Source organism: Tachyglossus aculeatus, chromosome X4, assembly GCF_015852505.1.
Source record: "Tachyglossus aculeatus isolate mTacAcu1 chromosome X4, mTacAcu1.pri, whole genome shotgun sequence".
In the NCBI taxonomy this organism is placed as follows: Eukaryota; Metazoa; Chordata; class Mammalia; order Monotremata; family Tachyglossidae; genus Tachyglossus; species Tachyglossus aculeatus.
Genome location: NC_052098.1, coordinates 47,117,544 through 47,130,933, shown reverse-complemented (window position 1 = coordinate 47,130,933; position 13,390 = coordinate 47,117,544). Strand labels below are relative to the sequence as shown.

At 45.0% G+C, this 13,390-nt stretch overlaps 1 protein-coding gene across 1 annotated transcript in view; it reads left to right on the top strand.

The window, feature by feature from the left end:
* NCBP1 (nuclear cap binding protein subunit 1) overlaps nt 1-10,052 on the top strand; it is a 59,672-nt gene extending 49,620 nt beyond the window's left edge. Inside the window, exons 17-23 of the mRNA XM_038769498.1 lie at nt 511-613; nt 3,593-3,686; nt 7,059-7,162; nt 8,661-8,775; nt 8,854-8,997; nt 9,288-9,401; nt 9,507-10,052. Coding sequence (XP_038625426.1) covers nt 511-613; nt 3,593-3,686; nt 7,059-7,162; nt 8,661-8,775; nt 8,854-8,997; nt 9,288-9,401; nt 9,507-9,620 — 788 coding nt within the window. The 3' untranslated portion in view covers nt 9,621-10,052. The remainder of the gene's footprint in view (nt 1-510; nt 614-3,592; nt 3,687-7,058; nt 7,163-8,660; nt 8,776-8,853; nt 8,998-9,287; nt 9,402-9,506) is intronic.
* Nucleotides 10,053-13,390: the final 3,338 nt, after the last annotated feature.

Genomic DNA, 13,390 nt, shown 5'->3' with positions numbered 1-13,390 from the left:
GTAAAGTAGGTCTGAATAAAACAGCATTGAAAATATTCATCACACCGATATTCATATGTACCCTTATGACTTTTGGCTTATCCTTTGAAAATCTTAGAGCTTCAGTTGGATAAAGGAATTGGTTGCATGGCAAGAGCAGGCAACCCACAGACTTCAGGGCGCTCTCCTCCGGGCACTGCTGTGAAATTTGTACTCTTTGGGAAATGGCTGGTTTTGAGGATCTGGAAATCTGTGGCCAAAAGGATTGTAGGAGTGACGTTTCCTACTTGGGACTGAAGATTTTGATGCTAGCCAGATCTTTTGAAAATGGATGATGACTGCCTCTTTGCTCAACTTCCTCATGTTGGTATTTAGTATGAGGTTTAAATGAAGTTGGATTTAGTTGGTGAAGTGAAACGGGCCTTTGAATACATCGCCATCAGAAGCAGCAGGAGGCCTAGGGCTTTTCATGGGCCTCGGGCCTTTAAAATGCAGGATGTACTTACTCTTTTGCTGTGTAACATTTTTCAGATGAAGGATTCAGCTTTAACCCATTGAAAATAGAGGTCTTTGTACAGACTCTGCTTCACTTGGCAGCCAAGTCCTTCAGCCATTCCTTCAGTGCTCTTGCAAAGTAAGTGCAAGAAATCTCTTGGGTATGACTGGATTTTGCTTTTTTTTGTTGTTGCACAGGATCCCAGTTACCAGTGTAGAGGGGCCCACTAGCATTGTTCCCTCCAGGTTAACGTCATGTAAGACTGATTGTAGTCTGAGGTAATGAAGGGGGCTGGGCTTCTGTGCTAAGTATGAAAACTCACGTGTCTTATTTTCAGGAGCCATAAGGTTGTTTCCCTGTTCCCACATACAAGTTCCAAGATGGACTATGTGGGTTATTTCCCAGACACTATGACCAGACTGGTGCTCCTTGGACCAAAGAGGCCAGGTGTCTGAAGTGTCTGTGACATTTTTAAAGTTGCAAAACCTTGCCGTGCAGTTTTTAGAAAATCAGTGCCACTCACCTGTCACCTCATCATAGAAGAGTGGCTCTATTAGGCTTGCTGGTGAATATGGGGTTAACCGGGTGGGGAGGACATCACTGAGATTGAAGACGCCATGTAGAAGTGCATTTAACGATCATCTGTCTACTAAACACACCCTTATTGCTTCAATTTAGATAGACATTTGAAGGTAGTCCCCTTTAGTATTGCTCGTTCATTTAAAATATTTGCAGATCACCATTCTAAGGTTTCCTGCCTTGCGCCAACCCCTTTTCACTAGGTTTCTGTTTACCGTAGCTGCAAATAGCACAAACAAGTGAAATCCACTTTCACCAAACGGGTGAATTTGGTCTTCAGTAATGTTGCCTTCAAGCACTAAGGACAACTAAACTGTTCAGCGTGTGGAGACTTTATTAATATATAGCAGTTTGTTCACACCCCACCCTCTTAATTTTGCCCAGAAAGTAATCATTTTTCTTCCAGTTTCAGTTCCCTCCCGTAGCGCAAGCCACAGTGCCCAGAAATCCGAAAAGCGTACAAGTTGTCAAGATAAGCCTTATTTTTGCTGATCGCTTTAGAAGGGGGAGAGTCCTCAATGGCCTTGGCCTTAGGCAGGCTAAGCAGGATGCCTTATGTATTTATCCTGCTTGCTTTAGGATTTAACTTAAAATTATTTACTTAACCATGGGTATTGCATGCAGCGTGGCTCAGTGGAAAGAGCCCGGGCTTGGGAGTCAGAGGTCATGGGTTCTAATCCCGGCTCCACCACGTGTCTGCTGCGTGACCTTGGGCAAATCACTTCTCTGAGCCTCAGTTACCTCATCTGTAAAATGGGGATTAAGACTGTGAGCCCCACGTGGGACAACCTAATCACCTTGTATCCCCCCAGCGATTAGAACAGTGCTTTGCACATAGTAAGCGCTTAACAAATGCCGCCATTATTTTTATTATTATTATTATTGAGGCGTCTTACATTTTTGCTACTTTACCCCCCCATATTCATGCATTAACAGCTAGATATTCTTGGAATCGATCGGTATGTCGTAGAAAGCAGTACAAATATATCAGTAGGAATTAGCTGAATAAAAATGCAAGGAAATTAGAATGTGCATTAGTCCTAAGACTAGCATAGCGACGAAATACATAAGTGCTAAGGCTGAGCTTTTGGGTGCTGCAAATAGGGTAGTCTAAATCACCTGGAGGAGGTGGGGTTTTTTGCCCAGGGGGGTGGAGGAGAGGCTTGAAAATGGGGAGAACTGTGGTCTGGCAGATTTCAGGACTAGAGGGCGGGGAGCTTCGGGCTGGAGGAGCGAAGTGTGTGAGCTGTGGTGAAACAGGTGAAGAGAGCCAGTGTGTGGCATGGTGAAGTCTGGTGGAGAGCCATGAAGCCAGTGGGAAGGAGTTTCTGCTTGGTGCAGAGAGAACTAGATAGTCGCTGGAGATCTTTGAGGAGCGGAGTGGCGTATGCTGACGAAACACGTGGAGTGAAGCTATGGCCTGAAGGGCCAGAGGTTGGAGGCAGGGAGACTTGCAAGGAGGCTGATACGGGAGTCTAAACTGTGATTTGACCGGAGTAGTAAGTGCTGGGGTGGAAAAGAAGGGGTGAACCTCTGAAATGTTATGGAGGGAGAACCAGCAAGATTCAGCAGTCGGATTGAATGTGAGCGCAAAAGACGGGAGTTAATAATGGGGCCGAAGTTGCACGCTTCCGGGCCTGGGCAGGTGGTGGTGGTGGTGTTGACAGGTGGGAAGCGAGTAGGTCTAGGAAGGAAGAGGAGATATTCAGTTCTCGGAAGAAGAGAATTAGGTTAAAAATGCATTCTGTTCGAATTATCAGGAGAATACATGGTCATAGTTTGAATCAGTCGGTCCCCCTTTCTGAGAAACTACTTATAGAAATGTAGAGCTCCTTTAAGTTTGCATGCTCACTGTAAAAAAAAGAAGTCTGTTAAATTAACCAGATTGGATAAATTTTAGGGTGTCTGTTTAGTACTAATGGCTAGAAGTAGCCATCGGTAGAAGCGGCGTGGCTTAATGGAAAGAGCACGGGCTCGGGAGTCAGAGGACGTGGGTTCTAATCCCAGCTCTATCACTTGTCTGCTGTGTAACCTTGAGCAAGTCACTCAACTTTTCTGTGCCTCAGTTACCTCACCTGGAAAATGGGGATGAAGACTGGGAGCCCCACTTGGGACGACTTGATTACCTTTTATCTACCCCAGCACTTAGAACAGTGTTTGGCACATAGTAAGTGCTTAACAAACACTGTAAAAAAAAAAAACTACTAAAGACACCCTAAAATTTATACCTATATATATATCTATATCTATATAGATAGATATATATACATATATGTGTACATACATAAATATATATATGTGTAATCTCAGTGCCACCTTAAATACAACCATCAAAATTCGTTGAGCAAACTAAACGTTTTTAGTTTCAAGATCATTTTGCTATCAGAGACTCTCCTAATGGTTGTCTTCACCTTTTCCCTAAAATGCACCCAAAGGGTGTGGTATTGAGTGCATCTTGCACATCAAAATTTTGTAGCCCAAAAGAGGTGCTCTGAGACCCCTGAACAGCCACTAATTGATATTTATATTTATTACAAGGTTTCACGAAGTCTTCAAAACCCTTGCTGAAAGTGATGAGGGAAAATTGCATGTTCTCAGAGTTATGTTTGAGGTCTGGAGGAATCATCCACAGGTAAGATCAATTTTAGAAGTCTTAGGGCTCTAGATATGGTTTAAGGAACAATGATTTAAATATAAAAGTAGGTTGGGCCCTGCGCAATAGGCTCTGCCTTTAAATTTCACTAGTAGTCAGGGCTGTGGAACTTGTTATTTTAAGCTGCGGAAGAGCAGAGCCAGCATCTTTTGATTGTCCTGTTCAGCCTGTAGTGCATTGCTATATTTCAGTGTGACAGAGGGACCTCAAGGATGTTCGGATCACAGCAGCCATGCGTGGAACAGAATTATGGGCGGACCATCGTGTGATACGTTCCAAACTCTCACACTGACTACTTCCATTGTGTCCAAAGTGGCCTCCAAACCGCCACGGTAGCTGGAAGTTCAGCTGCCGGAGAACGAAGACGTCGGCAAGAAGCGCTGCCGTAGTATCTCGGCAGCCCCACTGGAGCAGGAAGCTCAAGCCACCATCCCCAGTGTAAACCACAAACGGGCCCTTCCCCTCGATACTATATTCCAGGCCGCTGTCGAGACATTGGTCATGACCGGGTGAAGTTGCCAAGGCCGTATGACTCTGGGATAAAAAGTCTACCTGCAGCAAAACGTCTACTGCACCAACAGCACACCATGGCACCCCAGAATTCAGGAGTGAGGCGTACGGACACCTGGGTCGTGACCCAAAAGAGGCCGACAAAGCTGTTGTGCTGTCCGCATGGGACCCAGGCTCCCCGCTGATGCCCCATCCCGCTCTTTTTGTAGTTCCAACAGTATCACTGAAACGTGCTGCGCTCAACATCAGGCGGCGAGCCAGGGTCGCCGAGAACGAAGTCCTAGAATGAAGTCAGACTCCGAGCCTCAGCGTTGTGCCCGACGTGGAGCTGTGCAGAGAATGGAGGGCGGTAGGAGATGCCCAAGTGACTACTCTGTGGGGAGAAGAAATTGAGAAACCGAAAGCAGCGAGGACCGAGGAAACATTTAAGGATACAGTAGAACTCGGTCTCCTGCAGCTTTGCATCCCGGTGTCCCGGGCAGACCCGCACGGTGCGTTGTAGTCGAGATAGGAGTGGCTCTTTTTGAGCAGAAGCTCCGTGAGAGTTGAGAGACAAGGAAGCAAGAGCCAAAACAGCACCAGCTGCTTCAAACAACAAAACGGCTCAGAACTGCAAGAGGCAGTCTTTCTCCGTGAACGCTGGTTGAGACTATGGATCCCGCCTTGGTCTTCTCAGTCACACGCATGCACTCGGGGGAATTTCACGGGTTGGTAGCCAGTAGAGCGATAGTGCATTGTGTCCCTTGGCCAATATTAACTAACTAATACCATACCAGGAGGTAAGTACACTTAGTTCTCCTATAACACAGGTGTTTGTGATCGCAAAACCTCGCGTTAAGGAAAACCTGCTTTCTAGTACTCACTGTTTCCTGTACTGTGCGCATGCCCCCAAACTTTCTTCCGACACCGTTATCACAGCAGGCTCACGTTGTCGGAAGAACGTTCCCCAGTTCCCTTCCCCAACAGCTAAATATAGTAGTAAAAGGAGAAGCAGAATAGAAATGAACTCCGTTACAGTACACAAGTATTTGTCACACCCTCCACTAACACTTAAACTGTTCTTTAACGCTACGAACAACATGCGTGTGTGTCTATAAATCTATATCTATCAGTGTAGATATAGATATATAAACAGTGTCCCGGGGGTCTTCAGCATCACAGCAGGCATCAGCCAACAGCCAACAACCAGAGACAGCTAGACAGACAGAAAATTCCAGGGAACGCCCTCTCTGGCTCGCATTCCAAGGTGACTGTGACAAGTTGTGATGCTTAAGGTTACCCCCCCCACCCCTTCCTTTGCCCTCACTCAGCCAGAAGGAACCCCAAGGGGCACTTCGAAGAGGGCTCAGCTGCCTGAAGTTACTTCCGAACACATGGGGTTCGTCCCTTCGCAGGATGGGGTAATCGTAGGGGTTCTTCCCCAAGTGAACCCCCTGTTATCCCCTTTAACCACCACTGCCACTTGACTTCTGCAATCAAATTCCCTTTACGGCAAGTGGATCGGGAAGAGTATAACCGGCCAGATGGCTTCCCAGGACTGAGGCTGTCAGCTCAGCTCGAGAGATCTCAAGCTTCTCTCCCATCTCAGTAACGTGTCCCTCTGGAACTCGGGTCCCACCCCTCTATCCACTACCAAATGGATGACCAGGTTAGTATGGAAGCTGGTTTTTCACTTTTAAAAAAAAAAGCGCACTTGAAGGGTGACATTTCTCTCATAAGTGGGGGGCGGAGGGAGGAGGCTTTTGGTCTTCCTGTCTCTCCAGGTCCCTCCTTAGCTTTCTTCGAGGGGCCCTGGAGTTGGTCAGCTTGAGGTCAACTGGTCAGCCCGCCTTCGGTTCACCACACCCTCAAGCTTGAGTTCCTCATGGATGTGCTCTGGTCCCTCGGCTTAAGGTCTCCAGGGGAGGTCCGACTCACCGTCTGAATCCAAAAGATCGCATTTTGGCGGCTGCGTTTTTACCTCGCTTCCCACAGTTTAAAAGGGGACCCCCGCTTTGCCCAAACCCTCTGATTGGTTCTCCTTGGTGGTCTAGTTGGGGTTCAACCGGCAGTTGCCTGGCGCCTAATGCAGATTATCTTTTTGTAGAGCCACTTTCCCCCCTGCACTCCTCTTTAGCTCACAGCTGCCTGCTTATGTAAATTTAAAAAAGTTTCCCGGTTAACGGCATGAGTCTTACCGTTTGTCCCGAGACGCTGCTAATTTAACAGTCACCTTAGCTAGGATGGGAATCTTCCTGCTCCTATAGTTTTGGGATTGGGGCGGACCTGATTTTAATACTGATCTTTTAATTGGTGGCTTCCTTTCTCCAAAAGCGCTATCCCATGGTTTCTCCAAAATCTTCTATTCTCATGGTTTTTCTGTCTCTTGCCATACTCCGGTTGTAGGGTCAACCTCTAGTGACCACCACAGAGCGTAGGTCCTTGTCTCTTGGGAAATGCATTTCCTCCGCAGATTTCCCACTTCCCCTTCCGGGCCCGGACCCCTGCCGCACCTCAATTGGAAGCCGATACAGTTCCAACCCATGATCCAAGTTTGGGAAAGAGGAGAACCGTGCAAAGTTCTCTGTTTATTGTTATATTGTACTCTCCCAAGCACTTAGTACAGTGCTTTGCACACAGTAAGTGCTCAATAAATACGATTGAATGAATGAGTGAATGAATGGACAAAGTAGCAAGATTTGAATGTTCAGTACCCTCCTGGTGGAGGTGGGACGGCTGCCATTTTTTAATACTGCCATTGACGGAGTTCACTGTTAATTGCTTTGATGGCTTCACTTTTGCCTCGTACATATTTGGTGATGGAATTAAACTCAGGCCCTAGGCACCCTTCTTTCTTCTCAGATGATCGCTGTACTGGTGGATAAGATGATTCGGACACAGATAGTTGACTGTGCTGCAGTAGCAAACTGGATCTTCTCTTCCGAACTCTCACGTGATTTTACAAGGTAACGAAGAGCGTAGCTTCTTGCACTGTTTCACAGATTCCGCAAATGAGTCATTAAGAGTGGCTTCAAAATAATAACAATAGTAATAATGGCATTTATTAAGCGCTTACTATGTGCAAAGCACTGTTCAAAAGTGAGGCACTGTCTCTCTCTGCAGTGTAAGTCAATATCCTGGTTATCAAGGCAGGATTGAAGAAGCAGCTAGAGTAATGCCCCAAAGAGCCGCAAATCACCCGCTCATTTCTGAAGCTACTTACCCGTTTGGAGAGTTTCAGTAGCCATGGGTGGAGCGCCTGAAAGGGTGGCAGTGTATCCTTCTGCCTCCGGAAAATAGATAGCCATGAGAAGGGCCTCTGAAGGGGACAGGGCTGGCTCCTCTGGAAAGTAGGGGTTCAGTTACCTGTTTTCCCTCCCATTTGGACCGTGAGCACCGTGTGGGACAGAGACTGGCCAAACCGATGGGTATCTGTCTACCCCCAGCACTTGGCGCCGGGCACACAGTAAGTAAGGATTTAACAAATGCCCCAGTTATTATTCTTATTCACTGGTCCCACCTGTTTTCCCTCCCATTTGGACCGTGAGCACCCTGTGGGACAGAGACTGTCCAAACCGATGGGTATCTGTCTACCCCCAGCACTTAGCGCCGGGCACACAGTAAGTAAGGATTTAACAAATGCCCCAGTTATCATTCTCATTCACTGGTCCCACGTATGTGTAAGCGTGTGAGAAGCGCATGGCTTAGTGGATAGAGCACGGGCCCGGGAGTCAGACGGTCATGGGTTCTAATCCTGGCTCTGCCGCCTGTCTGCTGTGTGACCTTTGGGCAAGTCACTTCCCTTCTCTGCGCCTCAGTTCCCTGATCCGTAAAATGGGGATTGAGACTGTGAGCCCCCTGTGGAACAGGCACTGTGTCCAACTCGATCAGAGTTCCCTCATCTGTAAAATGGGGATTGAGACTGTGAGCCCCCTGTGGAACAGGCACTGTGTCCAACTCGATTAGCCTGTATCCAGCCCAGCGCTTAGTACATTGCTTGGCTCATAGTAAGCGCTTAACAAGTACCATCATTATTACTGTGTCAATTACTGTGTCAATTGTCTAGACTGTGAGCCCGTTGTTGGGTAGGGACTGTCTCTATATGTTGCCAACTTGTACTTCCCAAGCGCTTAGTACAGTGCTCTGCACACAGTAAGCGCTCAATAAATACTACTGAATTGAATGAACGAACGAATTGCAACCCTGGTATGGCACCAAACACTCAGTACAGTATTGGCTATCTTTGAAAGTAAATCCTTCTGGTTTTCACCTAGATTTTGATTTTTTCTTTAAAAAAAGAGCGTTAAATAACATCCTTAGTACGGTGCTCTGCGCCCAAGCACTCAAGAAATCTGTTGCTTTGCAATCAATAAGCATATCCGAAATCAGCTTACTCTCGCACGTAGGTTTGGTCGGTTTTGAACCTCAAAGCAGCGCACTCAGCCAAAGCCTCTTCGTTTTTAGGTTGTTCATTTGGGAAATCTTACACTCCACAATTCGTAAGATGAACAAGCACGTGGTGAAGATCCAGAAAGAGTTGGAGGAGACTAAAGAGAAACTTGCAAGGCAACACAAACGTGTATGTAATGTTTTAACGGTATTTCCCCACAGCGGACTCGGGTGGTTGTGTGTCTCATTGGTCCTTTGTTTCCTGCAGCGAGACAGTGATAATGATGTCAATGATAATGACAGAAGTCGCGACAGGGAAGATGGACCGCTGGAGGAGCAGATAGAGCGCCTTCAGGAGAAAGTGGAGTCGGCTCAGAGTGAACAGAAGAATCTTTTTCTTGTCATATTTCAGGTAACTTTTTTTAGAACTTGGATCCTGAAAATTGGAAAGGAGCTGTGCTAGTTCCCAACTCAACTGATGTTTCTATCCCTGTAATGGTGTTTGAAGTCAGAACTGGTAAAATGTGTGATTATAGAAACTAGAAATGCCAATCTCAATTGCTGCATTTTCTGGGAAGCCGGAATTTGGCCTGTCTTTGCCGTGGATAAATACATATTGCAGCTTATTGAGTGTAAGAATTTTTCCATGCCTGGTGGGGCATATGTACTCAGTGTTGCATTAACTTTGTTCCGCATTTCCAGCGTTTCATAATGATATTAACAGAACATTTGGTGCGCTGTGAAACTGATGGAACCAATGTCATAACGCCCTGGTACAAGAACTGTATAGAGAGACTGCAGCAGATCTTCTTGCAGGTCAGTCTTATTTTGAGTAGATGGAAATTGCCCTATTTGCCATAAAGTTTTTCTAGTCAGTTTTTCTTACCGTCCTCTTTTCCCTTATGTTTGCTTGGTTGGCAGCATCATCAGATAATCCAGCAGTATATGGTGACCCTGGAAAACCTTCTTTTCACTGCTGAACTGGACCACCACATCCTAGCTGTATTCCAGCAGTTCTGTGCTCTCCAGGCCTGAATTTATTCCCCTCCCTGCCCCTTCCCGCCGCCCCGTGTTGAGACTTTTTTTAATAGTAGTCATTTATTTTGAATGGTTTGAATGTTGGTGTCATTGTAGCGTTTTCATTGTCTATTTCATCTATCATTTACTATGAAAAGGGAAATAATAAAATGTTTTGCAAGATAAGTTTGCTAATTTCAATAGTGTCAGGCTGACCAGAGACCATATTGTGAACATCACAGATAGCCAGTCATCTCTGCTGTGAACGATTTGATATTTCCTGTAGTAAAACGAAGGAAGCTGATTTCACTCGTGGAATGTGCAACGATAGAATTAAAGGCTAAAAATAGTGTAGAAATTGGATTTCTTACTGAACGTCTTAGATTTTCATAGATCATGAAATTTGACAAAATATGGCGGAAATAAAATTGAAATATGTTTTTTAAACGGTCTGGTGCATTATTTATTGTTTGCCTGTATTATGACCATTGATGCTGTTCCTGATCGTTCTCTTTTCTGTACAAGATCATCTGAATTATCTCAAGCTTGGGTTATCCCAAAATATTTTCCTCACTAAAAAAGCTTCTTCTACTATAGTATCCATCTAACAGAAGCATAGTAACTTAGGTACACCTCCTTCAGCCTTACCAGCCAAATAAAATGAGATTCAAATTGTGAAGGCAGTTCGGCTTTTAGCGTTCCTGGCTGTGCTTTGAAAGTTTTAAACTCATGAATTCAGGCAACTGTTTAACTCATCATACCGGTTCCAAGTTGGTGATTTTTTTTTAAGGTATTTTTTCCTTTATCAGAAGCTGATTAGGAAGCAATATTTGTGCATTGGACTTCTGTGATAACATAGGGTTTCTCTAGGCTATCCTGTGTTTGCACCAATAACCTGTTACTAGCCTTTTGGCAGTTCACTGAGCAAGAATAATGTGGAATCATAATAATAATTATTACGGTATTTGTTAAGCGCTTACTATGTGCCAAGCACTGTTCTAAGCACTGGGGTAGATGCCGGGTAATCAGGTTGTCCCACGTGGGGCTCACGGCCTGAATCCCCATTTTACAGATGAGGTAACTACGGCACAGAGAAGTTAAGTGACTTGCCCAAAGTCACACAGCTGACAAGTAGCGGAGCTGGGATTTGAACCCACGACCTCTGACTCCCAAGCCCGTGCTCTTTCCACCAAGCCACACTGCTTCAAGGATCCAAGAACACATGTGTTTGAAAAAGACTATAGATGATGGGAGTCTAAAGCCAGAAAAAACCTTAAATGTCAAATTAAGGAGGCTCTAAACCAGAGAGTGGGGAGGTGTTCAGTGTTTTTCTTCCGGGGACCAGGCTAGGGGTAAACAGGTGAGCAAAATGTGTACCCATGGTAGTTTTAAGCGCTTAGTACAGTGCTCTGCACACAGTAAGCGCTCAATAAATACGATTGATTGATTTAATGCCTAAAGTGTACCTTTCCCCCCCAAGTAGATGTAGGAATGAGTGGAGGGAGAGTTGTAGGACTGGTGGGACTATTTTATCTTTCGAGAAGTCACCCTCTGGCCCGGGTGCTTGATGTTACCAGCTGTTACTCTAAATATAGCTCCCCTTTTAGCCAAGGGATCATCTTGCAGATATGGTAGAAACACCATACACCATATCTCTAGGCGTGTGTACAAACTACATTTTCAACTGCCTGCCCCCCCAAAAGGTTAGGGGTTAAATTTGGGAATTTCCGTCCCGAAAATCTCATCTTGAAAACAGTACATTAGAGGAAAGCCTCCCACTAGAGCGGAGATAGCTAATTTAAATCGCTAGTCAGGAATCCTGAATGTAACATTGTTTTCAAAGGGTGTATTTTTCTAACTATAATAATATCGTCATTTCCAACTCGGATATAAATTTCACTTTTAGACGATACCTACCACGCTTTAAAGCAGTTTTTTATATTTTCAGATTGCTTGTAGCCTTATCAGAAACTTAGAGTTGTATTTAGTAAAGCTAATCCAAGAAGATATCTGTGGGAATAAATCAGAGAGTTGAGCTATCTCTAATTCACTATAATTCTTTAGGGGACATTGTTCTACACTACTTTTGGAAAACAACTGTCACCAAAACAACAGCCAATAAGATTGCTTTGTTTAAAGCGGCATTATTCAAATTGGTGTTCCAATTTTTCAAAAAAAAATTGCTTACCAGAACTAAGTCAAGATGTACATTTTGGTCTTTACACCTCTCCTTTAGCAGCCATGTCTCTTTGTTTGATCATCAAAAACAAGGATTGTAGGGCTGAGAGGGTTGAGGTAAAGGTTAAAAAGAGAGTGACTTCCAAGGACTACTTTCTGCCTTCATGGTAACTGGTTTTTGTTTGGACATCAAGTCTGTTATCTGGGCACTGGTGGGGTATAGGCTAACAAAAACATGATGATGGCATTTGTTAAGTGCTTACTATGTGCCAAGCACTGTTCTAAGCGCTGGGGGGGGATACAAGGTGATTAGGTTGTCCCACATGGGGAGGTGTAAATTTACACCTCAAATGGGGAGGTGTAAATCCCCATTTTACAGATGAGGTAACTGAGGCCCAAAGAAGTGAAGTGACATGCCCAAGGTCACACAGCTGACAGTTGGCGGAGCCGGGATTAGAACCCACGACCTCGCTCTTTCCACTGAGCCACGCTGATCTGCTTGGTGTGCCTCTCTTGGGAAATTGAAGCAGCCATTGAGCTGCAGTGTAGTGCAAGAGAAAGGCTGTCATTATGAGTCATTTATTCATTTTAATGTCCATCTCCCCCACTAGACTGTAAGCTCCTTGAGGGTGGGGATTGTCTACTTCCTCTATTTCATTGTACACCTCTAGACTTGTGGGCAGGGAATACATCTACCAACTCTCTTGTATTGTACTCTCCCAAGTGCTTAGTACAGTGCTCTGCACACAGTAAGTGTTCATTAAATGCCACTGATTTATTGTTCTCCCGAGCGCTTAGCTGATTGTCAAATGATCTGAAGCGTCATCATTTCCATGAGATCGTGAGCTCTTCGTGGGCACGAACGTGTATCTTGCTTCTGTCGTACTTTCCTAAGTGTGTAGTACAATGTATTGTCACCGGGAACTCAAAAAACACCATTAGTACTGATTTATTAAGGTCACCCAGTAGATCAGTGGCATTTAGTTTCTTTGCGCCTCGATTTCCATAGCTGTAGAATGTGGACAATGTTGCCTTTTCCAACTTAATCTCATGGGAATATTATGAAGATAAAATAAGAACTGATGTTTTCAAGAAGCAGATGGCCTAATGGGAAAAAAAGCACAGGCCCGGGAGTCAAGGCCAGGTTTTTATTCCCGGCTATGCCCCAGTTGCCTCATCTGTAAAATGGGGGTGAGATACCTGTTCTCCCTCCTGCCTAGATTGTGAGCCCCCCATGTGGGTCAGAGACTGTCCAACCTGATTATTTTGAATCTACCCTAGCACTTTGTACACTGCCCGGCACATAGTAAGTACTTAGCAAATACCATAATAATAATAATTATCACCTGAAAGCTCACTGAAAAATAAGAGCTATGAATTCAAGATTCATCATTTTCAACCCACCCTTTTTTTCCTCCATTTTTTCTTCCTTGCAGTGCAAGCCCCTTGTGAACAGGGAAAGCGTAATCACTTTATTCTGTATTTCCTGAGCGCTAGTGGGTGCTCAATAAATGCTGCTACTGTCTTCTCTTGCTCTGATGGAAATGTCTCCCCTCTGCATTTGTTCACAAAATTATCACGGTAGAGGAGGATACCACCCACTATTACAG